Source organism: Cherax quadricarinatus, chromosome 2 (genome assembly GCF_038502225.1).
Source record: "Cherax quadricarinatus isolate ZL_2023a chromosome 2, ASM3850222v1, whole genome shotgun sequence".
NCBI lineage: Eukaryota > Metazoa > Arthropoda > Malacostraca > Decapoda > Parastacidae > Cherax > Cherax quadricarinatus.
Genome location: NC_091293.1, coordinates 41,492,444 through 41,517,837, shown reverse-complemented (window position 1 = coordinate 41,517,837; position 25,394 = coordinate 41,492,444). Strand labels below are relative to the sequence as shown.

Sequence of the window (25,394 nt, the reverse complement as noted above, 5' to 3'; positions counted from 1 at the left end):
ATTAAATGTCTTATTTTATGTTAATATACACAGTTTCATTAATATATCTATTATACATGTATTTTCTTCAAAATTATATAAGAAACACGTTACATAACATATAAACATTTTATGTTTATATACTATGGAGGTGTGGTAGCCGGGCAGAGGGAAAACATTACATCACTCCCCTTAATACATAACGCTTTTGTTTACAATTCTTGGCATGAATTATTCATTACTTCTTCCTTTGTTTATGATGACATCTAAAGGTAGTTGTTAGAAACGATTAACCTTGGTGAACATGGTATGTCAATGGTAATAATATGGCTCTGGGCCACATTAAATATCGTGTAGCTATTTATTTTTATTATTAATTTGGACATGATACATAGATGTACAAAGAAATACAGTGGTTAAGTGCACATGCTAAAAGCCCCTTGCATGCAAAGCATTATGGGCAGGCTTAAAATTAACTTAAGAATAACTAAGCAATGATATATTCAGTGGTAAAAATTACAGTAAACAAATAACAATTAAGCACAAATGAGTATTTCAAAGACAGATCATATGGTCATTTGATGAGTTACCGTGCATTCAAGAGAATGGAGTATTCTATTAGGTAATGTAATTAAAAAAACAAAGTAGGTATAGGTATGTAGCCCAGGCAGACTACATACCTACATTATTATTATAACTGATAATTAAGTGATAAGTGTTGACATGTACTTGGCTCTGTGAAGACCTGTTTGCGCGCTCTCTAGAATTGAAGCAAGATGCCCTCCATCGAGCAACTTTACCAACAGCTTAAGGAAGAATTGAGGATGGCGAATATGGAAATTCGGCGACTGACCGAGGAAAACAAAAAGATTCGTAGTAGTCCTCCTGTTTTGAGTCCTCAGGTCAAGAAGGGAAACTGGTCAGTGGCTGGACAGCAGGGAAAGAAGTTGACGATCAAGAAGACGAATGGAAAGGTAGAAACGATGAAGAAGAAAGAGACTGCCGTGGAAACTGTTGTGGAAACATCTAATACATTCTCAGTGCTACCCGACGAATGTGAGTCGACTACTGGGAATGTCACGACGAACGACACCAAGGAAGGTACGAATATTGTTGTTGTTGGGGATAGCCAAGTAAGGTATATGGATAGGGCGTTCTGCTTGAAGGACAGGAGTACGAGACAGAGAGTTTGCTTTCCTGGGGCTGGGATGGAGGATATTGTTAGCCGTCTGGATGACATCATGAGAGGTAATGGGAGTAATCCTATTATCTGTCTCAGTGCTGGAGGCAACGATGTTGGCAGACGTAGGAGTGAAGACCTGATTAGCAGGTATAGGTCAGCAATAGAAATAATTAGGAGTAAGGGTGGGAACCCTCTCATATGTGGTATTTTGCCAAGGAGGGGAGTTGGAAATGAATGGTTGTCCAGGGCAATTGGTGTCAATTGTTGGCTGGACAAATACTGTAAGGAAAATGCGGTAACATTCATTGACAACTGGGACCTCTTCTATGGCAGAAATGACATGTATGCCAGGGATGGGGTTCACTTATCTAGGTGTGGGGTGGGAGCACTGGCAACTGCAGTGGAGGGAGCAGTTAGGACTTTAAACTAGGAGTAGTTAGTGGTATGGGTTTTGGCAGGAAAACAGTGAAGTCCCAGTGTAGCAATATTACGAGTTCTAGGGGAACTAGTAATAATAAGAACGAGGTAGATATTGAAAAGCCAGGGACCTTGGGTGATAAGGACAGTAATAGGTTTAGTAGAAAAATAGAAATGAGCAGGAAGGGTAAAGAGAAAGGAGAGTCTTTCAATGTTTATTATGCTAATTGCCGTAGTGCTAGGAATAAGATGGACGAGTTGAGATTAGTTGCTAGTGCAGGTAACATTGATGTATTTGCCTTAACTGAGACGTGGTTTAATTCAAAAAGTCGGGACATGCCTGCGGAATGTCATATTCAGGGTTTTAAATTGTTCCAAGAAGATAGAAGTATTGGGAAGGGGGGTGGGGTGGCATTGTATGTCCGAGATCGCTTGAACTGTTGCATAAAAACGGGTATTAAGTCTGAAGTAACACATACAGAGTCTGTTTGGACAGAATTTTCAGAGGGGCATGAAAAACTGATTTTAAGAGTGATATACCATCCCCCAAACTTAGATAGGGACCAAGGGAAACTACTATGGGAGGAAATTGTTAAGGCCACAAGGCACGATAATGTAGTAATTCTAGGAGACTTTAACTCTAGTCATGTTGATTGAAATTTCTTGACTGGGAATTTAGAATCATACGACTTCTTAGAAGTATTTCAGGATTGTTTTTTGAAGCAGTTTGTGACAGAACCTACAAGGGGAAATAACCTGCTTGACTTAGTTATGGCAAACAACGAATCCCTTGTTAATAATTTAGAAATTTCAGAGGAACTGGGTGCTAGCGACCACAAATCAATTACATTTAGCATTGAATGGAAGTACGATAGTAGCGATAACTCAGTAACAGTCCCAGATTTTCGCTTAGCAGATTACGATGGGCTTAGAGAACACTTATTATCTGTTGACTGGGGTAACGAAGAGAGCTATCAATATGACAGTTTTCTGAACACTATACATGCTGCTCAAAGAGCGTTTATCTCATATAAAGAAATTAGATCAAATAGAAATGACCCAAAATGGATGAATAATAGGCTCAAATATCTACTAGGGCATAAGAAAGGAATTTATAGGTGTATCAAAAGAGGTGAGGGTCATCTTATGAATCAGTATATTGACATTAAGAGGGACATTAAAAAGGGGATAAGAAAAGCTAAAAGGGACTATGAAATTAAAGTTGCTAGGGATTCTAAAACTAACCCAAAAAGGTTTTTCCAGGTCTATAGAACAAAAGTTAGAGATAAGAAAGGTCCCCTTAAAAATAACTATGGGCACCTTACTGACAAAGAGAATGAAATGTGCTTGATTTTAAATAATTATTTTCTCTCAGTTTTTACACAGGAAGACACTAACAATATTCCAGTAATTAATTTTTACAGTGGGCTAGAAGAAGATAAATTATGTAACATCACAGTCACTAGTGAGATGGTTGTGAAGCAGATAGACAGACTGAAGCAAAATAAGTCGCCGGGTCCTGATGAGGTTTTTTCAAGGGTTCTTAAGGAATGCAAAATGGAACTCTGTGAACCATTAACTAATATTTTTAATTTATCTCTTCAAACAGGTGTAGTGTCTGATATGTGGAAGATGGCTAATGTAATTCCTATTTTTAAAACAGGGGACAAGTCGTTACCGTCAAATTACTGCCCAATAAGCCTGACCTCAATTGTAGGCAAATTACTAGAGTCAATTATAGCTGAGATTATAAGAAGCCATCTCGATAAGCATAGCTTGATTAATGATACTCAGCATGGATTCACAAGAGGCCGGTCTTGTGACCGATATTTCTTTTAGCTGTAAAACTGTATTTTTTAGGTTAAAAGCATCAAAGAAGTTACTTAGTATACCTGATAGCAGTGGACAATGTTACTGGAGTGAGGAGGAGGTTAACTCCGCTGGCCCACACCTTGCTAAAGTCTTCTGAAATAAGGCGACGTACCTGTAAAATACACACTTGTATTACTACTGTATTCTTATTTTATAATCTTAGATGTCAGTAGAAATATTTGAATTTTGATGATTTTCCTGAGGAAGGGTAAGGCACCCTCCTCCAGTCTGATTTATGGGGTTTTTGCTAAGTCTGCTTCAATTCCTGAGACACTGTACCCCATAACCAATCATTCCTGGTTATATTTTATTTTCCAAGAAATAGACTAAAACTGATTTTTTTGTGTGATGATGGATTCAAAATGGAGGGCAAGTGTAATATGAGAGGCCTGGGGATGAGATTAATGAACAAAGGAGTGGTTGCTTTAGTAGATGGAATACATAGTGTTTATTTTGGTTTCTGTTTTTTATACTGCAATTAAAGTTTGTGTAAAACTGGCCAAATTACCAATTTCTGTGGACCTTGTTTTTTTGTGCTCAATTAAAGAACTGGGATGTTACAAAATGCAGAACACATGTTGGGTTGTAATAAGAAATAAACAAAATATGTGCATCAAGAATAAGCTATCATACCTTTAAAGCTTGTTTAAAATATTTGCTTTTATTCTCCCTTAAGAGAAAATAGTTTCCAGCTAAGATTCGTCCCTTAACAACCTCATTCAATCCTGAAGATCGAGTGAAGGCATACATAGCTTCCATAGAGTGAGATGCCGATACGCGATGCCCATAGCCAACCCCAGTGTATCTTGTAAAATTGGAAGCCACTTCACATGGATTTAAGACTGAGTAGCAGATGATGGAATACTGTGTATGTGGCATTGATACCTCACGAACCTGTAACAAAACAGATAAATAACAAGAGAAATATGTCCCACAGCCTTTTGGTAACTCCACACCTCCTAAATTCCAAACTCTGAATTCTCAGCATAATATTCACACCACACATTGCCCTCAAACATGACACCTCCACTGCCACCTGCTTCTTTCTTGTTGCAACATTCAAACTCATGCTTCACACCCATACAACAGTATTGGTACCACTATACTCTGATACATTCCCCTTTTTTGCTTCCATGGATAAAGTTCCTTGTCTCCACAGATGCTTCAATGTACCATCCACCTTTTTTCCTTTGTCAATTCTATGGCTCAACTTGTCTCTCGTAGAACCAAATGCTGACAAATTCACTCCGAAATACATATCTGAACACATTCACTTCCTCCATACTCTCTCCTTCCATTCTAATATTCAATTATTTTCACTGTAGCTACCACTATATAATGACCCTTATACTCAAAAAATTTCCTTACCCCCTTTCTCAAACCTTTCCTTGGATGATCCCTTCCCCTCCTTCCCTCCACCCAGGATTTACGTATCATCCTCAAGAGCCTCTCCTCAACCTTTATTAATCCCCCACCTTTTAGTCTACATGATCCAAATTATGTGTGTAATATTCACACCAGACATTGCTGTCAAACTATTGTAGTACGTATATTATGTATTTTTTCAACACACTGGCCGCCTCCCACTGAGGCAGGGAGACCACAAAAAAAAAAAAAAAAAAAAACACTTTCACCATCATTCACACACAATCACTATCTTCGCAGAGGTGCCCAGATATGACAGTTTAGATGTCACTCCAAAGAGCCAATATCCCAAATCACTCCTTTAACCCTTTGAGGGTCGACAGGCCCTCTCTGAGACTTGTACTCAGGGTCCCCTAAATTTCAAAAAAAAAAAAAAAAAAAAAAAAAAAAAAAAAAAAAAAAAAAAAAAAAAAAAAAAAAAAAAAAAAAAAAAAATATATATATATATATATATATATATATATATATATATATATATATATATATATATATATATATATATATATATATATATATATATATATGAAAAGATAGAGAATCTTTTCCCGATCATAATGACACCAAAAGTATGAAATTTGATGGAAAACTTATGAAATTATGCTCTTGCGAAGTTAGCAGTCTCGACAATGTTTACGCATCGGCGATTTTGCCCACTTTGAGCCCTATTTTCGGCCAATTCCTCTGTACTAGTTGACAAAAATCATAACTTTCTCTAGAACTCCATTTTTTCTATTGAATGAGCACAAGAAACCACCCATTTACTGATTTCAACTATCCAATACAGTGGTCAGAATTTAGCAATTTTGCCAATTTCACACAAATTTCAAAAGATGCCAATTTCCAAATAGGGTCCAGAATAAACAAGAAAGTCATTCCTGGCACTAACATAACATTTCCTCTGTTCGTTAGTCACATCCCCAGGCCCCTCTTATATTTCTTTGGCTTTCCACTTTCAATTTTTATTCTTACAAAAAATAGAAGATTTACTGTTATGCAGATTACTGCATTAGTGTAGAAATGGTATAAATAATATCAGTGCACTTGTGAAAGAATATTAGACTCACCAGTTGACGTGTATTGGACGTTTGGCATGATTTGTTTACTGTACTTTTGAACTTTGGTAAAAATCGAACATTTCTGCTTCTTTGAGCTCAATTTCAAGGTACTTTTCATTGTAAAACCAGTCAAAATCATCTCAATTTCTGTAATATGTCTTCCATTCTATAAAATGAGACCAGGAAAACTAGAATACAATAACAAATACCATATGCAAATACAGTGTAAAGTCGCTGTTTTATTCCAAAAACACGGTCAAAGTTTTTTTTTTCTCATTATGCACTGTGTGCTGCAGGATATTTTTTATACTGTGCACACTGACCACATAGACCCATTCTTTCATATGTATGCCTACCAACTTTCTCGCACTAGATTTGAGGGCGCTAGAATTTAGGCGTACTAGTATGCCAAAAACCCTGGTTTGTAAGCCGTACTAGTACGGCCGAAACCCTCAAAGGGTTAAAGTGCAGGCAGTGAACTAGAATATTATTATAATCAAAAAGAAGCGCTAAGCCACAAGGGCTATACAGCGCTGCAGGGAAGGGAAGGAAGCGAGGGTATCGGGTAGCAGAAGGGGGGAGGGATGATTAGTAGGTTACAGAAAACAGCAGGGCAGGGGATAGTGCTGGGGTATGGGGTAGCAAGAGACTGAGGTAGAAAGGGCTGAAGGTATCATCAGAGTTTGTGGAGTAAGTCAGTTGTTGTCAAAAAGTCAATGAGAGAGTCCGGATGAAAGGTGGGTCCATCAGCAAGAAGGGAAGGTAAAGAGAGAGTAGTAGAGCAGAGACGACGTTGGAGGTAAATTCTGCGTGCTCGTTGATAAATTGGGCAGTCTAACAGAATGTGGCTGACTGATAATGGAGCCTGACAATGCTCACAGAGAGGAGCGGGGCGCCTCTCCATGAGATGTCCATGAGTAAGACGAGTATGGCCAATGCGAAGGAGGGAGAGAGTAGTTTCCCAACCTTGATACTGGTGACAAGAAGACGGCCAGTAACCTATACTCGGTATAATAGAACAAAGTTTGTTATTGAGCAGAGCAGACCAACGTTGTTGCCAACAGGTGCGAAGGTGGGTAGCTATTACAGCAAAATAGTCTGGAAATGGAACACCTCTATATGAAATTGGTAGGTCATGTACTGCTGACAGTGCAGCAGTGTCTGCCTGTTCATTGCCCTGTACATCAACATGACCAGGGACCCAACAAAAAACAATATCTTTATGTATGGTAGAGATACGGCGTAGCCAAAGTTGGATACGGAGAACTAGGGGGTGAGGTGTATCAAATTTCCGTATAGCCTGTAGAGCACTGAGGGAGTCTGAGACAACCACAAATGATGACACAGGCATAGATGCGATACGAATAAGTGCTGCAAGAATGGCATACAATTCAGCAGTAAAAATACTAGCCGAAGATAGTAAATGCCCTCGCACAATGCTGTCCGGAAACACTGCTGCGAGCCCAACGCCGTCAGAAGATTTAGAGTCATCTGTGTACACGGCGATGGCATGAGAATGAGAGTGGAAGTGGTCAAGAAAAAGAGAGCGGGAAGCCACCGTAGGCAGTTGGGGTTTCGAGCAGGGGAATGAGAAAGAACAGACCCGAACAGCTGGAACTTCCCAGGAAGGGGTAGGGAAAAGTGAGATGCTACATGAACATATAAAGGCGATAACTGAAGGGAAGACAAGAGCGAATGTATGCGAAGAGAGAAGGGACGGAGCAAACAGGGGCGGCAAACAAATAAAGAATGTCTACTTATATCAGTGACCATTCTATAAATGGAAGGACTGCGGAGATTGTGAGAGCGCACATAGTAGCGAAGGCAATGGGCATCACGGCGATCAGACAAGGATGGAAAATTCACTTCTGCATAGAGGCTCTCAACAGGGAAAGAGCAAAAAGCACCAAGACATAAATGTAATCCTTGGTGATGGGTGGGGTTAAGGCTAGAGAGTAGCAGGAAAGGCCGCTGAATAGATCTGGTCACCATAATCAAGTTTTGATAAAATGAGGGCTGAATGTAGGCGAAGGAGAGTTCGACAATCAGCTCCCCATGAAAGATCAGCAAGGGTCTTAAGAAGGTTCAGCCGGCTGTGACAAGTTGCCTTTAGAGAGGCAATGTGGGGTTTCCAGGATAACCTACTGTCAAAGAGAAGGCCTAGAAACCTGACTGCATCAAGTTCAGGGATACGGGAGCCATAGAGGTACAAAGGATAATCGGAGATGACAGAGCATCTAGTGAAAGTAATTTGGTGAGTTTTGGTACTGGAAAATTTAAACCCATGCGTGGTGGCCCAATTGGAAACACTGTCGACCGCATGTTGGAGAGAAACTGTAATGAGGTGACAGTCAGCGCCTGCACAAGCAATAGCGAAGTCATCTACATAGAGTGATGACCAAATATTGGATGGAAGAACAGAGGCCAAATCATTTATAGCAAGGAGAAAGAGTGTTGTGCTCAGAACACATCCCTGAGGGACACCTTCAGCTTGGATAAAGTCCGGGGAGAGCAAATTATTGACTCGAACACGGAAATGTCTGTCAGTTAAAAAGTTCTTAAGGAAAGATGGTAGATTGCCTTGGAGGCCTAAGGAGTGGGCTTGGGCCAAAATATTATACCTCCAAGTTGTGTCATATGCCTTCTCAAGGTCAAAAAATATGGCAATAACTGAGTGTTTATTTGCAAAGGCATTACGAACATACATATCCAAGCGTAGTAAGGGGTCTATGGTAGAATGGCCCTTACGAAAGCCATATCGACGAGTGGAGAGACTGTTGGGTGTCTAAATACCACATTAAACATCTATTTATCAAACGTTCCATCACTTTGCAAATTGCACTGGTAAGAGCGATGGGACGATAGTGGGAGGCTTCATGTCCCGTAGTACCCGGTTTGCGGAAAGGGAGAACAATGGCAGATTTCCACAGCTGTGGAAGAACTCCTTGTGACCAAATAAGACTGAAAAGGCATAAGAGGACTGCAAGGGCTGACTGATGTAAATGTTGTAACATACGAATATGAATGTCGTCGGGCCCAGCTGTCAATGATCGGCAAGCTGAGAGTGTTGCCTCCAGTTCCTGAAGTGTAAAAGGCACATTATACTGTTCTTCTCTGAGAGAAGAAAAGTCCAAGGGTGCTAACTCTCTGGCAGACTTAGAGGAAAGAAACGAGGGGCAAAGATGGAGCCCCAGAGAAATACGGACCAGATGATTGCCAATTTCAATGGCAACATCTAGAGGGTTTGCTATATCAACACTAGCAACCTGCAGAACAGGAGCCGGATCAGGAGAATATTTACCACTCAGTTTCCATACTTTTTTCCAGACTGCACTCATAGAGGAAGCAGAGGTGATGGTGGAGACATAATCTCGCCAGCAAGTGTGTTTAGCGTCACGGATGACACAGCGAGCAATCGCACGCTTCTGCTTAAAATCAAGAAGTCTCTCAGTGGTTCTATTATACCGGTACCTGACCCAAGCAGCGCGTTTCAAACGTACTGCACGAGCACAAGCAGGAGACTACTAAGGCACACATTTCTGAGAATGCCTGCCCGAGGTTTGGGGTATAGAATGAGAAGCTGCGGTTAAAACTGAGGACGAGAAGAGGTGTAAAAGCTCATCAATGGAGGGCGAAGAAGGAACCTCACTAAAAACAGTTAGTTGTGAGTAAAGGTCCCAATTTGCCCGATCAAATTGCCAGCGTGGGTTACGAAGAGGTGGTGAATATGAAGGGGAAGTAAGAATGATTGGAAAATGATCGCTGTCATGTAAATCCAGGAGAACAGCCAGGTGAAGTCTAGTGCAGCGGAGGAAGAGCAGACTGAGAGATCAATGCAAGAGAGTGTATGAGTACGAGGATCAAAATGGGTGTGAGTACCTGTATTTAAAACATGGAGAGGGTGGGAAGCAAGAAAAGCCTCTAGCTGAATGCCACGGGAATCACAGTGAGACCCCCCCCAGAGGAAATGATGGGCATTAAAATCGCCAAGTAACAGAAGTGGTGGCGGTAATGACGAAACAAGAAAGGCAATATCCGGAATAGATAATGCTCAAGAAGGAGAGAGATACAAAGAACAGAGTGTATACCACCTATGCAGGTGGATACGGGCTGCTGTGTAATGCAGAGAAGTACGAATAAATAGCTGATGGTACAGAATATCAGTGCGTAGAAGAAAGACACTTTCATTAAAGGTCCCATCAGGAAAAGGATCCAAAGAATACAATAAATTATAGCCTGAGATGGGATAGATAACAGCAGAGTGTAATTTTGGTTCTTGTAAGCAAACACCAACAGGGGAAAATTGGGAAAGCAACATCTGAAGCTCACCCCGATTACCCCTGAGGCCGCGTATATTCCACTGTAAATAGGCCATGATTGGCAATGATAAAGATACTAGAAATCTGCAGGGAAGGGTACTTACGGACCAGAGGGGTTAGAAAAGTCCACATGCGGTGGCAGCGGAAAACGTTCAAACAGCGAAGGAATGGTGCGCTGTGAAGAAAGGAGTTGCGCAGATGGAGAAGAGGAAAGAAAAGAACAAAGGGTGGATCAGTGTCCATTGATGGTTTGGTCTCTGCAATATATTCAGAGATTGCTTAAGTGTTTCAGAGTTCAGAGACATCGTATGGGAGACAATATCGGAGATGGAAGGAGGAGGAGTTTGAATAAAGATCGGAACTGTAATGGACTGTACCAAAGTGGGGGGGGGGGTGAAAGAATGGAGGGAACTGGAGAAGTGTGGGAGGGGACAGAAGAGGCAGAAACCTGTGAGGTGGCAGAAGAGGAAGAAACCTGGGAGGGGACAGGGAAGGAAGGCACAGTACGAGGAGGAGGATGAACCTCCACACTTGTAACAGATGCAGTGAAAGGGGAAGACCCAGGTACAGAGACTGGGAAGGCAAAATGTGGAGGTGGATGAAGGGAAGGAGGGGTTAAAGGAGATTTTTTGGACTTCTGAGAAGTAGAGGAACGATTGGGAGGAGGTGTCGTATGAGGTTTTGTTGATACCGGGGTTTGTGAGGGAGAACACGAAGAAGTGAGAACAGACTGAGGTGTTGAAGTAGGGATGTCTGAGCCCAAGACAGCAAAAGAATTAGTTGCAGGAGTGACTATGGGACTGGCAACCGCAGAGGAAGCTGCAGAAGATGGGACCCCAGAAGTGGGGGGACGTTTTGAAACATGAGAATAAGAAACACAGGGTAGTCTCCCTTGGAGGCGGAGATGAGAAACTGCCATAGCATAAGGGAGACCTTCTGCCTTTTTGAGGTAACGAATTTCCCTCTCATTTAAGTAGACCTGGCAACGGCGAGAGTACGAAGGGTGAGCCTCATGACTAATTAAGGCAAGAGGGAGGTCGACTGCAAGATGTATTAGAATGGTCATCGGCACCACAGACTGGGCATTCGGCTATAGATCTGCAATATTTTGCTGGGTGGCCAAATTGCCAGCAATTCCTACACTGTTGCGGTGTAGGGATCACCTTCCGAACTTGTAACCGATGTCCTGCTACAAACAGAGGATGGGAGTTCACGGCTGTCAAAAGTTAAATGAGCCACATTGCAAGGGTATCGTCTTTGCCCATGGGCAGGAAGAACCTAAGTGTCTACCTTGAGAAATGGGAGATCTTGGAGTTACAGCTGTTTGAGAATGTCATTGCCACATGTCTGGAAATTCTGTTGGACTATGGTATGGGGCAGAATAACAGTACCACTACAAGAATTGAGGGAATGATGTTTTTCGATAGTGATAGGAACAGTATCGATATGTGAAAGAAGAGAAAGATCATGAGCTTGGGTAAAATTCTGGACTGTGATGATGCACATACCACTCTTAAGAGCATGAAAGGAAATATCTCTACCAACGTGGCATAGGAGCACTTTGCCAATACTATGGTTGGAAAGATAGGCAGTAGAAGAAGTCGGTCTTAAAGTAAAGAATTTAGTCCATTGTGTGGTCCGAAACTGAGTGTGGAGAGGGAGTGCATGACGTGTCGGTCTTTTCCGAGTAGAATGGGAAGGTAACGAAGTAACATCATCAGGAGATTGTCGTTGGCGTTTAGAAATGGGACTAGAGTCGGTCCGACGTGGGACAGGCTGGCGATTCGAAAATCGCCGCACCGTAGAGGGAGAGGCCGGAAGCACAGTCAAAGGAGAGCGGAGGTCAGACAAATCGAAGGAGTCAGTCAAAACCCCAGCACCTGAAGCGGGTGACAAAACAGCACCAGCAAGAGGTACAGGGGCCTTAGGAGTGTCTGAAGAGTGGCCAAAAGACGAGGCAAGGTCAGAACGGGGTGCGGTAACAATAAGGGGCCCGGGGGTAGCGGGGTCATGGATCAGGTACTCCATGGTTCAGTTACTTCTTTCTTTTTGTTTTTAAGAAAAAAAGAAAGAAAAGAAAATAAAAATAAAAAAAAGAATAAAAAAAGGGGAGACTGGGGAGGGATACTTCCTAGGAGGAATGAAAGGGCCAGAAATCTCCCTCTGCGCCCAAGAGGACCTCAGCACAGCAAGTAGCGCGGATGCAGCATGGAACCTGTGCCATACCCTACCCTTCATGCCAGTAAACCAGCAATCCGGGATAGCAACCTCACATCTGCCGAGCTACCTCGGTGGACAAAAGAGAGGGCGGCCGGATATCTGCCACAAAGCATACCTCCTTTGGCCACCACCCCAGGAATCCGAAAGGTGGCTTCCAGAGATACACCCGTCGCCCAAAAGACACCCAAAGCCACCCTCCGGGATACCGGAGAGGGATCGGGACATCCCCAGGTGATCCAGATTCCACGGCAAACTACGCCACCGCCAAGAACCTCAGCGGAATGGGATGGACCCCGGTACCCTTCCCCCTACCTAGGAACTAGCGCACCTGTGAGAAAAATCCCAAAGGTCAAAAAGAGGAAGGGCAAAAGGGAGGGGTGGGGAGGAGGAGGAGGAGGAAAGGAAAAAGGGGAGGATGGGATAGGAAGGGGGGATTGGGGGCTAATTAGGTTCGGTCTGAGGAAGGAGGCTGACAGGTTTAATTCCTCAGACCAAGAGCCTTTTCACCATGCCAAGGAGCCCCCCTTGAAGAGGTGTACTAGAATAATTAACCTGAACCTAACATAAAACACCTTGACTTAACCTAAGGAGAATTAAAATTTGGTAAAATAGTACCTGGCCAGGTGTCCCTGGAACCTGACCAGGTCTCCCTGAAGCCTTATCAGGTCTTTCTGGAAACTGACAATGTTAGGCTCCTGGATCACCATATTTCAGGAAAACCCATCACTGATAGGACTGTGGAATCAATGAGAAAATCATCATGCAGGAATAGGGAGGAGGAGGGATTTTTATTATTCTGCTTATGTTGAAGGCTTAACCCTTTGACTGTTTTGGCCGTATATATACATCTCACGAGCCAATGTTTTCAACGTATTAATAAGCCAAAATTCAAATCAAGCGGGAGAAAGCTGGAAGGCCAACATGTGAGAGAATGGGTCTCCATGGTCAGTGTGCACAGTATAAAAAAAATCAGTGAGCCAGTGGTGCATTGTGGGAACACCATTTCAGTAGTCCTTGTTCAGCATGCCAGCAGTAAGAAATGTCTGATTCCCCAGTGAATCTGGAACTCTTCTCTTCCCAAATAATAGCTCTAACGCAGGTGAAAGTGTCAGTGAAGATGAATTTTATGGTTCTGAGGAGTTTGTGACTGACAGCAATGCTCAGGATACCAGAAGGAAGGAAGGAAGGAAGGAAGGAAGGAAGGAAGGAAGGAAGGAAGGAAGGAAGGAAGGAAGGAAGGAAGGAAGGAAGGAAGGAAAGAAAGAAAGAAAGAAAGAAAGAAAGAAAGAAAGAAAGGAAGGAAGAGATGAGAGGAAGGAGGGAAGGAAGGAAAGAAAAAGGAAGGAAGGAAGGTATGAAGAATGGAAGGAAGGTATGGGTAATGTTACAATTGGGATGGTATATACCTGTAGTAGCAGGTGGTGGTGTAATGCTGTGTCACAATAATTGTAGCACAACCACAACAACCTGCACAATCACAACAACAACAACTTGCACAACCACAACAACCTGTACAACCACAACAACCTGTGCAACCACAACAACCTGTGCAACCACAACAACCTGCACAGCCACAACCGCAGGAGTGTAAAACAGGACTGTGTATAACACTATGTTCAAAGAGTTCCACAAGCTGCTGAACTTCTAGGAAAGTGTCCAGTGACTGTACATTTCTATATACTGTATACTATAGAATAATAGTAAAAAAACAATTTTTTGTATTGTTGGTTTGTGTAAACAAGTTTTGTAAACAATCATATTCCCAAGCTCCATTATTTGATCATCACTTTTTTGTTCACCACAAATTATTTTAGTCCCTTTTATTTTGTCCCCTTTATTTTAGCTTTAAAAAACTACCTTAGCTCATTTTTTTTACATTTGTTAAATAATTCAGGTGCTATTTTTTAGTTTTAGAATATTTACTTTGTTTTATACTTAATTCTAACTATAGATTCACTACAAATCTCATGATTACAAGCATTGATCCTGATACCAACCTCTTATTTAATGACTTAAATGAATCAAACAGTTACTGTAATTACTACACAGCAGAACAAAGGCACTTCTCAGAGCCAACAACAATATAACTGTCTTTAACTACAATATCAGATCTTTAAGCAAGCATTACGATGACCTCATAGCATTACTAAATTCCTTGCATGCCAACATGTCCATCATTACACTAACTGAAACCTGGCTAAAGCCTGATACTACAGATGTCTATGCCATTCCTGGTTACACAGCCATACACAACTGTAGGCCAGACCAACAAGAGGGTGGCACAGCTATATACAGTGGACCCTCGACTAACGCTATTAATCCGTTCCTGAGAGCTCATCATTAGTCAAAATAATCGTTAGTCAAGTTAATTTTCCCCATAAGAAATAATGGAAATCAAATTAATCCGTGCAAGACACCCAAAAGTATTGAAAAAAAAATTTTTAACACATGAAATATTAATTTTAATACACACAAACTGAAGAAGACATGCACAGTTACATGACACTTACCTTTATTGAAGATCTGGTGATGATCGATGGGATGGGAAGAGGGGAGTGTGTTGATGGTCTTAGTGTTTAGAAGGGGAATCCCCTTCAATTAGGACTTGAGGTGGCAAGTCCTTTTTCGGGGTTACTTCCCTTCTTCTTTTAATGCCACTAGGACCAGTTTGAGAGTCACTGGACCTCTGTCGCACAACATATCTGCCCATAGAGGCCTGTACCTCCCGTTCCTTTATGACATTCCTAAAGTGTTTCACAACATTGTCAGTGTCACCATTAAACACTTGTTCAGGTTTCAGACCTTCACTGTCTATGTACTCCTTGAATTCCTGCACATATTTTTCAGCTGCTTTTTGGTCCAAACTGGCAGCCTCACCATGCCTTATCACACTATGTATGCCACTACGATTCTTAAATCTCTCAAACCAACCTTTGCTGGCCTTAAATTCACTCACATCACCACTAGTTGCTGGCATTTTTCTAATTAAATCGTCATGCAACTTCCTAGCCTTTTCACATATGATCGCTTGAGAGATGCTATCTCCTGCTATCTGTTTTTCGTTTATCCATACCAATAACAGTCTCTCAACATCTTCTATCACTTGCGATCTCAGTTTTGAAAACATAGTTGCACCTTTGGCAAGAACAGCTTCCTTGATTGCCGTTTTCTTGGCCACAATAGTAGCGATGGTTGATTGGGGTTTTGTGTACAGCCTGGCCAGCTCGGAGACATGCACTCCATTTTCATACTTAGCAATGATCTCTTTCTTCATATCCATAGTAATTCTCACCCTTTTTGCTGTAGGGTTGGCACTAGAAGCTTTCTTGGGGCCCATGGTGACTTATTTTGCAGGTGCAATCACTAAAAATGCTGTGATAATATGAAATGTTCCGATTGTATGCTTGGAAGCGACCGCGGTGGCTGGCTGGCTTGTAAACACTGGTCAGAAGTGGACGCGTCTCAGACGGAACAAATAGTGTTTGTCGAGTTTTTAGCGCTAATCGAGGCAAAATTTTGGCGATAAAATGTATCGCTAGTCAGATTTATCATTAATCGATGCCATCGCTGGTCGAGGGTCCACTGTACTACTCAGACCAACTAGAATGTATCACTAATACTTGCACAAGGGGTGAACATGGAGAATATATAATAGCTAAATTTAAATCCAAATACCTACAAAAACCTCTCACATTGATAAACATCTACAGAGTTCCACAGTCAAACATTAGCCGATTTAGTCAAAACCTAGGAAGTATGATAACTGATGCACGCATGAACAAAGATCACTTACTACTCTCAGGTGACTTCAATATAAATCTCCTACAAGACCAAGACCCACACGTTACTGAATTCACAAACATAATGAATAACTGCATGTTGCCACCAACAGTAACAAAACCTACAAGAGTTACAGAGATTAGTGTTTCCCTACTTGACCACATCTGGACCAGCACCATATCCCCCTTTAAAATCAGGAATAATCACAGATAATACCACAGACCACTACCCTACTTTCCTCATAACAACTCTTGGTAAATTACCCCAAGACACTATTAAAGTCACCTTCAGACTTCACAATGAGGCAGCCATTAATAACTTCACAACAGCAGTAACAAACATTGACTGGCACACTGAGCTAGAAATCTATACAGATATTGATGAATGTAATAATAATTTTCTAAAAAAGACCCAATACCTCTAAAACAAGCAGTGCCCTAAAAAAACTAAACAGATGACAGCTAATAGACTGAACAGTCCCTGGCTAACACCCAGCATTCTCAAATCCATAAATACAAAACACCTATATGAAAAACAGTACAGAATGGGTCACATAACCAGAGACCAAACAAAATGTTACTCGTCAATCCTAACCAGCCTGATAAGAAGGGCAAAAAAATTGTGTTATGAGAACAGATTATCCAACTTACAAGGTGATATAAAAAAGACCTAGAAAACCCTATCAGAAGTTCTAGGAACAAAAAAGATATCATGAAATAGCAAAACTAAATTAGCAAAATCAGATGAACCCCAACTCCCACCAATGGAAACAGCAAACAGACTCAATGATTTCTTCTCCACAATAGGGAAAAACTTGCCAATAAAATCCCAAGCTCAGATACCCCACCAAATGACTACCTCACTGGCAACTACCCGAACACACTGTTCCTAGCTCCGACTAACTCATACAAAGTCTCCCTTATTAACCACACTAAAAAACAAGACAGGAGATTTAAATACCTCACCACTCTTTATAAACAAAAAAGTGTCACAAGTGCTATCACCAATCATTGCAACACTCTTTAACAAATCCATTGAATCCTCTACCTTCCCTACAGTTCTCAAAATAGCAAGGGTCACCCCAATCCATAAAGGAGGAGACCAAACAGAGTTGAATAACTATAGGCCAATATCCAACTTACACCCTCTCTCAAAAATCTTCGAAAAATTAATTCATAAACGAATCTACTCCTACCTCATCTCCCAAAACATACTCATCCCCTGCCAATTGGATTCAGGCCTAACATTCAATTCAATTCAAAGTTTATTCTCTATAAGGATTACACTGCTGAGTTTACAGAATTTGGTTATTGTGTGGTTTACATGTAGTAAAATAATAATTACAGAGTGTACCACTAGAACACCTAGCATGGCTAGGCATTTCGGGCAGACTTAAATTAAATCTAAAGTTTAAAATATTTCAAAATTATGAGGTAAGTTGGTATTATGGCTAAGTGACTAAATACTAGTTTGTGAGTTTAGCAATGTGAATGCTTTTGTTTTGGCACTATACATAGTTTCAATATTGGAGTATCACAGGCCAACTTATGACTAGTTAAGATTCATTATTTTGAGATTGAGATTGATATTTGTTTATGGTCAAATGGGTGAGTGAGTGTAAGTGTTAACCACCAGGTGGTATTCGTGTAATTAGTTGACAGGGAGTATCAGAGAGATAAGATGTTTTCTGATGGTAGTTTTGAAGGTGATGAATGTGTCTGCAGTTTTAGAATTTTCAGGTAGGGTGTTCCAGATTTTAGGGCCTTTGACATACATTGAATTTTTGTAAAGGTTTAGTCGGACACGGGGAATGTCATAGAGATGTTTGTGTCTGGTGTTGTGCCTGTGGGTTCTGTCGCAACTATCAAGAAAGCGTTTTAGGTCAAGGTTAATATTGGAATTTAAGGTCCTGTAGATGTAGATTGCACAGTAGTAAGTGTGGATGTACTGAACAGGGAGTAAGTTTAGATCTATGAAGAGTGGGGGGGGGGGGTGTTGCCAGGGATGGGATTTAGTGATTATTCTTACTGTGGCTTTTTGTTGGGTTATTATTGGTTTTAGGTGTGTTGCTGCAGTTGAACCCCAAGCACAGATAGCATAGGTGAGGTATGGATATATAAGTGAATGGTATAATGAGAGAAGGGCAGTTTGCGGCACGTAGTATCGTATCTTGGAGAGGATCCCAACCGTTTTGGATACTTTTTTGGTTATGTGTTGGATATGGGTGCTGAAGTTCAGGTTGTTGTCGAGGTATAGGCCTAGGAATTTGCCCTCATTATGCCTGGCAATTGAAGTGTTGTCCATCTTAATATTAATTTGCGCATCTCCTGCTCTGCTACCAAACATAATGTAGTAGGTTTTGTCAGTGTTAAGCGTAAGTTTATTGGCTGTCATCCAAGTCGATATTTTGATCAGCTCCTCATTAACAATGGTGTTGAGGGTGGCAAGATTAGGGTGAGAGATGACATAAGTCATGTCGTCAGCAAAGAGAATGGGGTTCAGGTGTTGAGATACGTTTGGAAGATCATTGATGTATATGAGGAAGAGCAGGGGACCAAGGACACTTCCCTGCGGAACTCCAGTATCAAGTGGCTGTGTTGTTGATGCTGTGTCTTTAATGGTGACATACTGATACCTATTAGTAAGGTAAGATTTGAAATATGCAAGCGCATGGCCTCTTATAATAGACCATGACTAGGTCCACATAAAATTGTCACACTATGGTATAAGAGGGCACTCCCTCAACTACCTCAAGTCATACCTCAGCAACAGAAGCCAATATGTGTACACAAATGGGGCAATCAACCACGGTGACATCACAAATGTGTGATGTCACCGTGGTTGTTTAATATATTTATAGATGGGGTTGTAAGAGAAGTAAATGCGAGGGTCTTGGCAAGAGGCGTGGAGTTAAAAGATAAAGAATCACACACAAAGTGGGAGTTGTCACAGCTGCTCTTTGCTGATGACACTGTGCTCTTGGGAGATTCTGAAGAGAAGTTGCAGAGATTGGTGGATGAATTTGGTAGGGTGTGCAAAAGAAGAAAATTAAAGGTGAATACAGGAAAGAGTAAGGTTATGAGGATAACAAAAAGATTAGGTGATGAAAGATTGAATATCAGATTGGAGGGAGAGAGTATGGAGGAGGTGAACGTATTCAGATATTTGGGAGTGGACGTGTCAGCGGACTCAAATTTCATACACATATACAACAAATTTCTAAGAAAATTTCCAAGACCGTAGGCATACTATCGAAGATACGGTACTATGTTCCACAGTCAGCCCTCCTGGCCCTATATCACTCCCTCATTTACCCCTATCTCACCTATGGAATAGGTCATACTATCGAAGATACGGTACTATGTTCCACAGTCAGCCCTCCTGGCCCTATATCACTCCCTCATTTACCCCTATCTCACCTATGGAATCTGTGCATGGGGCTCAACAACAATTAACCATCTCAGACCACTAATTACCCAACAAAAGGCTGCAGTCAGAATGATAACAAATTCCCACTACAGGCAGCACACTCCACCAATATTCAAAACACTAAACCTACTCACCATACAAAACATCCATACTTATTACTGCACCTATTACATACATAGAACACTTAACTCTGATATTAACCCTCCCCTCAAACATCTCCTTGCCAACCTCAACAGAACACATGACCATAACACAAGGCACAGATCACTCTTTGATGTTCCTCGTGTCCATCTCACGCTATGCAAAAACTCAATGCACATAAAAGGCCCTAAAATCTGGAATTCATTACCTGTAAATATAAAAGAAACACTACCTGTTTATAAATTCAAGTCTCTTCTAAAAGATCACTTACTCACCCAAAACCAAATAAACACTGAATAACTGAACCTTATAAATTGTATATCTTAAATGTTTCTCATAATTATATCACATAAATGTTAAACCTAAGACCCAATCTAACTTTGTTATTTTTTTTAAATACACTACCTAACAGAATACACCTACCATCCGACTTACAACCTGCTCGACTTACGACCACTCGACTTACGACCGTGTTTTTTATGCCAAATTTCTGGGAAATAAACAACTATTTGTGTTGCACAAAGTGTTTATCCTAAACCTTACAGTATAAAATAGAGTACTAACAGCATAAAAAGTAAAGTAAAACGTGAAATACCAAAATAAAACAATAAAATAAAGTCATTACAAAAATGTTTTGTTGATATTCAGTAGTAAAGTTTGACTTACGACCATTTCGACTTACGACCGGTTTCTCGGAACCGAACTCGGTCGTAAGTCGGATGGTAGGTGTACTCCATTCTACTGAATGTACAGCAATGCATGCAACCATATTACCTGTCTTTGTAATACTCATTTGTGCTTTATTGCTATCTGTCTACAATAATGTTTTATCATTGATTACATAATTGCTTAGATAATCTTAAGTTAATTTTAACCCTTTGAGGGTCGACAGGCCCTCTCCGAGGCTTGTTCTCAGGGTCGGCCAAATTTCAAAAAAAAAAAAAAATTATTTTTCTTGTGAAAAGATAGAGAATCTTTTCCCGATCATAATGACACCAAAAGTATGAAATTTGATGGAAAACTTACGGAATTATGCTCTCGCGAAGTTAGCGGTCTCGACGATGTTTACGCATCAGCGATTTTGCCCACTTTGAGCTCTATTTTTGCCCAATTCCAACGTACTAGTCGACAAAAGTGATAACTATTTTGCTAGAACTCTATTTTTTGTATCGAATGAGTACAAGAAACCACCCATTTACCGATTTCAACTATCCAATAAAGTGGTCAGAATTTAGCAATTTTGCCAATTTCACACAAATTTCAAAAGATGCCAATTTCCGAATAGGGCCCAGAATAAACAAGAAAGACATTCCTGGCACTAAAATAACAAGTTCTCTGTTCGTTAGTCACATTCCCAGGCCCCTCTTATATTTCTTTGGCTTTCCACTTTCAATTTTTATTCTTACAAAAAAATAGAAGATTTACTGTTATGCAGACTACTGCATTAGTGTAAAAATGGTATAAATAATATCAGTGCACTTGTGAAAGAATATTAGACTCATCAGTTGACGTGTATTGGACGCTTGGCATGATTTGTTTACTTTTGAACTTTGGTGAAAATCGAACATTTCTGCTACTTAGAGCTCAATTTCAAGGTACTTTTTATTGTAAAACCAGTCAAAATCATCTCAATTTCTGTAATATGTCTTCCATTCTATAAAATCAGACCAAGAAAACTAGAATACAACAATAAATACCATACAAAAATACAGTGCAAAGTCGCTGTTTTATTCCAAAAACATGGTCAAAGTTTTTTTTTCTCATTATGCACTGTGTGCTGCAGGATTTTTTTATACTGTGCACACTGACCACATAGGCCCATTCTTTCATATGCAGGCCTACCAGCTTTCTCCCACTAGTTTTGAGGGCGCTAGAATTTAGGCGTACTAGTTTGTCAAAAACCCTGGGTCATAAGCCGTACTAGTACAGCCGAAACCCTCAAATGGTTAAGCCTGCCTGTAATGCTATGCATACAAGTGGCTTTGGCATACTGCTCTTACCTGTATTTTTTTGTACCTCTGTATGTGCAAATTATTAAATAAAAAAATAATAAATAAATAAATAAATAAATAAAATAATAATGTTTGTGTGGCTATTGTGTTGCATACGAGTGTATATATGTACACTGCACCTTACTTTGGTCTTACAGGCCACATAAGTTACTTGAAAAAATAAAATATTGGAAAATACAAGAAACCATCGAATGGAAGTAAAAATAATTTTACAGGGTGAGCGGCATTCACCACTGCTGCCATACATGGCTCATTTTGTGCCAACTTTATGTCTCTATATCTTGGTAAGGACTGAGCGCAAAAAAAAAATTGGGGGACTTTAAACAATCAGCAAATTAATCTTAACATTTTGGTATGAAATTTTTTTTTTTTTTTTTTGAATTTTATGTGACACAGGGAGACAGTTTCAGAATTAGGGTTGCAACAGTCAAAGGGTTAATGTGTTTTACAGTAATGTTCCTTTGGTAACATTTCCTTTGGGAACATTTCTTAGACTGAAGTATGGTTACTTCACACTTTTCAGAAGTTATGACTGATTTGCTTAAAGTTGCAAACATGTTATCATTAGTATGTAACAATTATTGTGTCAGATTTAATTTTTCACAATAATTGTAGCAAACATCAAACTGCCAAACATTTACTATTTTGTGTGAAGCCCAATTCATCTCTCATACTGCCACTTGTAAAACCATCGTTTGCGTTTGTGTTAAACTCTGATCATCTGTCATACTAATACTTGTAAGCCCTCATTTACTCATGTGTATAACGCTTTGATCACCTGTCATATTACTATGTGTAAATCATCTTATTAAACTTAATTTATTTGCTGTAACTAAATAAATACATATGCAATACCTGGGTATCTGTGTTTTATAGATGATTTGCAAGCCAGTGGTTTTACCAGACACCATCTTGAATTCTTACTGTAGCACAAGATGAATTTATGGGGACTTCATATTTTTTTCATAATACAGTGGACCCCCGGTTAACGATATTTTTTCACTCCAGAAGTATGTTCAGGTGCCAGTAGTGACCGAATTTGTTCCCATAAGGAATATTGTGAAGTAGATTAGTCCATTTCAGACCCCCAAACATACACGTACAAACGCACTTACATAAATACACTTACATAATTGGTCGCATTCGGAGGTGATCGTTATGCGGGGGTCCACTGTACTCATGCATCTTTCAGTTTATAAACCGAGTTTATATAGAAAAGAAAAATTGGATTTCACATTGGAGGGAGGGCGTATGGAAGAAATGAACGTGTTCATATACAATGGACTCTTGGTTTTCGTGTTTAATCCATTCCGGAGAGACTGGCGAAAACGGAAATTGGCAAAAACAAACCATTTTCCCATAAGAAATAATGTAAATCCAATTAATCCATTCCAAACACCCAGAAGTATTAACAAAAAGTTTTTTCTTACCTTAAAGATAGATTACATGCACAAAAGAATGAACATTCAACATGACACTTACCTTTATTGAAGACTTGTTGGTGGATGGAAGACAGGGAAGAGGGGAGAGGGAAGAGGGAAGAGTGGTTATTCTTTGGAAGGGGAATTCCCCTCCATAAAGACTCTAGGTACCAAGTCCTTATCTGGGGTCACTTCCCATCTTTGATCTTTAATGCCACTAGGACCAGCTTGAGAGTCACTGTCCAGATAGGTCTGTTTCTGGCGTCTCCTTAAAATTTCCCTAAAATGAGACATGGCATTGTCACTGTAAAAATCGCCGGTATGGACTGCAACAGCTTTCTCAGGGTGATGTTCCTCCACAAATGAATGCACCCTACTTCACATTGCAGAAATCTCCTTAATCTCTGAAGAAGGCACCTTCTTCCATCTCTCTTCCTCCTCCTCTGAAGCAATATCCTGAGCTGTGGTCTATTGCTGCTGCAGATAATGCTCTTGCAGCTAATCAGTGGTTAGCTCTTGATTGTGGTCCTCCACCAGCTCTTCCACATTCTGGCCACTCACATCCTACTCCATAGAATTCCCCAATGCCGCAACTGATTGCACAACAGGTGTAGGGTTGACAGGGTCACCCTCAAACCCTTCAAAATCCTTCTTTTGGACACAATCTGACCACAATTTTCTCCAAGCAGAGTTCATCGTCCTGGAAGTCACTCCCTGCCAAGCCTTATCTATAAGGCTTATGCAATGGAAGATACTGAAGTGATTTCTCCAAAACTCTCTTATGGTCAACGCAGAGTCCGAGGTTATGTCAAAGCACCTTTGAAACATTGCTCTGGTGTACAGTTTTTTGAACTTTGCAATGATCTGCTGGTCCATGGACTGGATGAGAAGAGTGGTGTTAGGAGGCAAGAACCTCACTGTTACAAAACTGAATTCCTTAGACAACTGGTCTTCCAAGTCTGGAGGATGAGCAGGAGCCTTGTCCATTAACAGGAAGCACTGGAGTGGCAATTTATTTTCCAGCAGGTATTCTTCACACTCGGGCCAAACACTTCGTTGAACCATTCCAGGAAAATTTCCCTCATGACCCATTCCCTACAGTTAGCCTTCCACATCACACACTATTTACTCTTGACGACATTGTTTTTCTTGAACACTCTGGAATTTTCAGAGTGATACCCCAGTAAAGGCTTCACTTTGAAATCCCCACTAACATTGCCACACAACAAGAGAGCTAGCCTGTCTTTCATAAGCTTGTGTCCTGGGAGTGCCTTTTCGTCCTGCATGAAGTAGGTCCTCTTTGGCATTTTCTTCCAAAATAGGCCTGTTTCATCACAACTGAACACTTGTTGGAGTTGGAATTTTTCAGCCTGTACACAGTCTTTGAATTCCTCGCCATACCTTAGCACACTGTGTATGCCAGATCGCTTCTTTAAGTTGTCGAACCAGCCTCTGCTGGCCTTAAATTCATCAACATCAACACTCGCTCCATGCAGTCTCTTTATGAGATCGTCATGCAACTGCCTTGCCTTTTCACAAATTATCGACTGCAGAACACTATCTCTCTCTGATCCACATCAATAATTTCTCCACATCTTCAATTGTTTGGGATCTCTGTTTCATTATCACATTCACCCCTTTCGCAACATCGGCTTCCATGATTTCTTTTCTCTTCTTCACACTGGAACTGATGGCTGATGGTGCCTTCCTGCACATCCTGCTGAGGATGGCAATACGTATGCCACTACCGTATTTTTTAATTTCTTTCTTCATTTCTACGGTGTTCCTCACTTTCTTTACCAAAGGAGTGGCACTAGCTTTCTTTGGGGCCATGGTGGCTTATTTAGCAGTTACACACAATAAACAGGTGCCAAAAACAATGGATTATTACGAAATGTTTTGTATGACATCTCAGGATATGTTCACTCACCGAGAAACAACACGACACTGCCTGAGAATGCGTGTGGGAGGCAGCTTTGTGTGTGTGCTGGACACTGGACAGGTTCTGTACCATCGATGAAAATGGAGGAAATCGACAAAAACAGAGCCAATATTTTGATGAAAAAACTTGGTGAAAATGGAAATCAGCAATAACGGAGACTGACGAAAAGGGAGGGTCCACTGTATTTGGGAGTAGACTT

The 25,394-nt window shown here is 40.7% G+C and overlaps 1 protein-coding gene across 9 annotated transcripts in view; it reads right to left on the bottom strand.

Annotated features, from left to right (window-relative positions):
* Positions 1–25,394, bottom strand: part of GatA (glutamyl-tRNA(Gln) amidotransferase subunit A, mitochondrial) — an 89,705-nt gene that overhangs the window by 3,974 nt on the left and 60,337 nt on the right. For 8 of the 9 annotated variants that reach the window (XM_053781312.1, XM_053781075.1, XM_053781154.1 and 5 more), the window contains exons 7-8: positions 4,085–4,345; positions 3,472–3,563 (exon numbers count right to left, since the gene is read on the bottom strand). In XM_053781312.1, coding sequence (XP_053637287.1) covers positions 3,472–3,563; positions 4,085–4,345 — 353 coding nt within the window. The remainder of the gene's footprint in view (positions 1–3,471; positions 3,564–4,084; positions 4,346–25,394) is intronic. The other variant, XM_053781549.2, reaches the window with a different exon arrangement.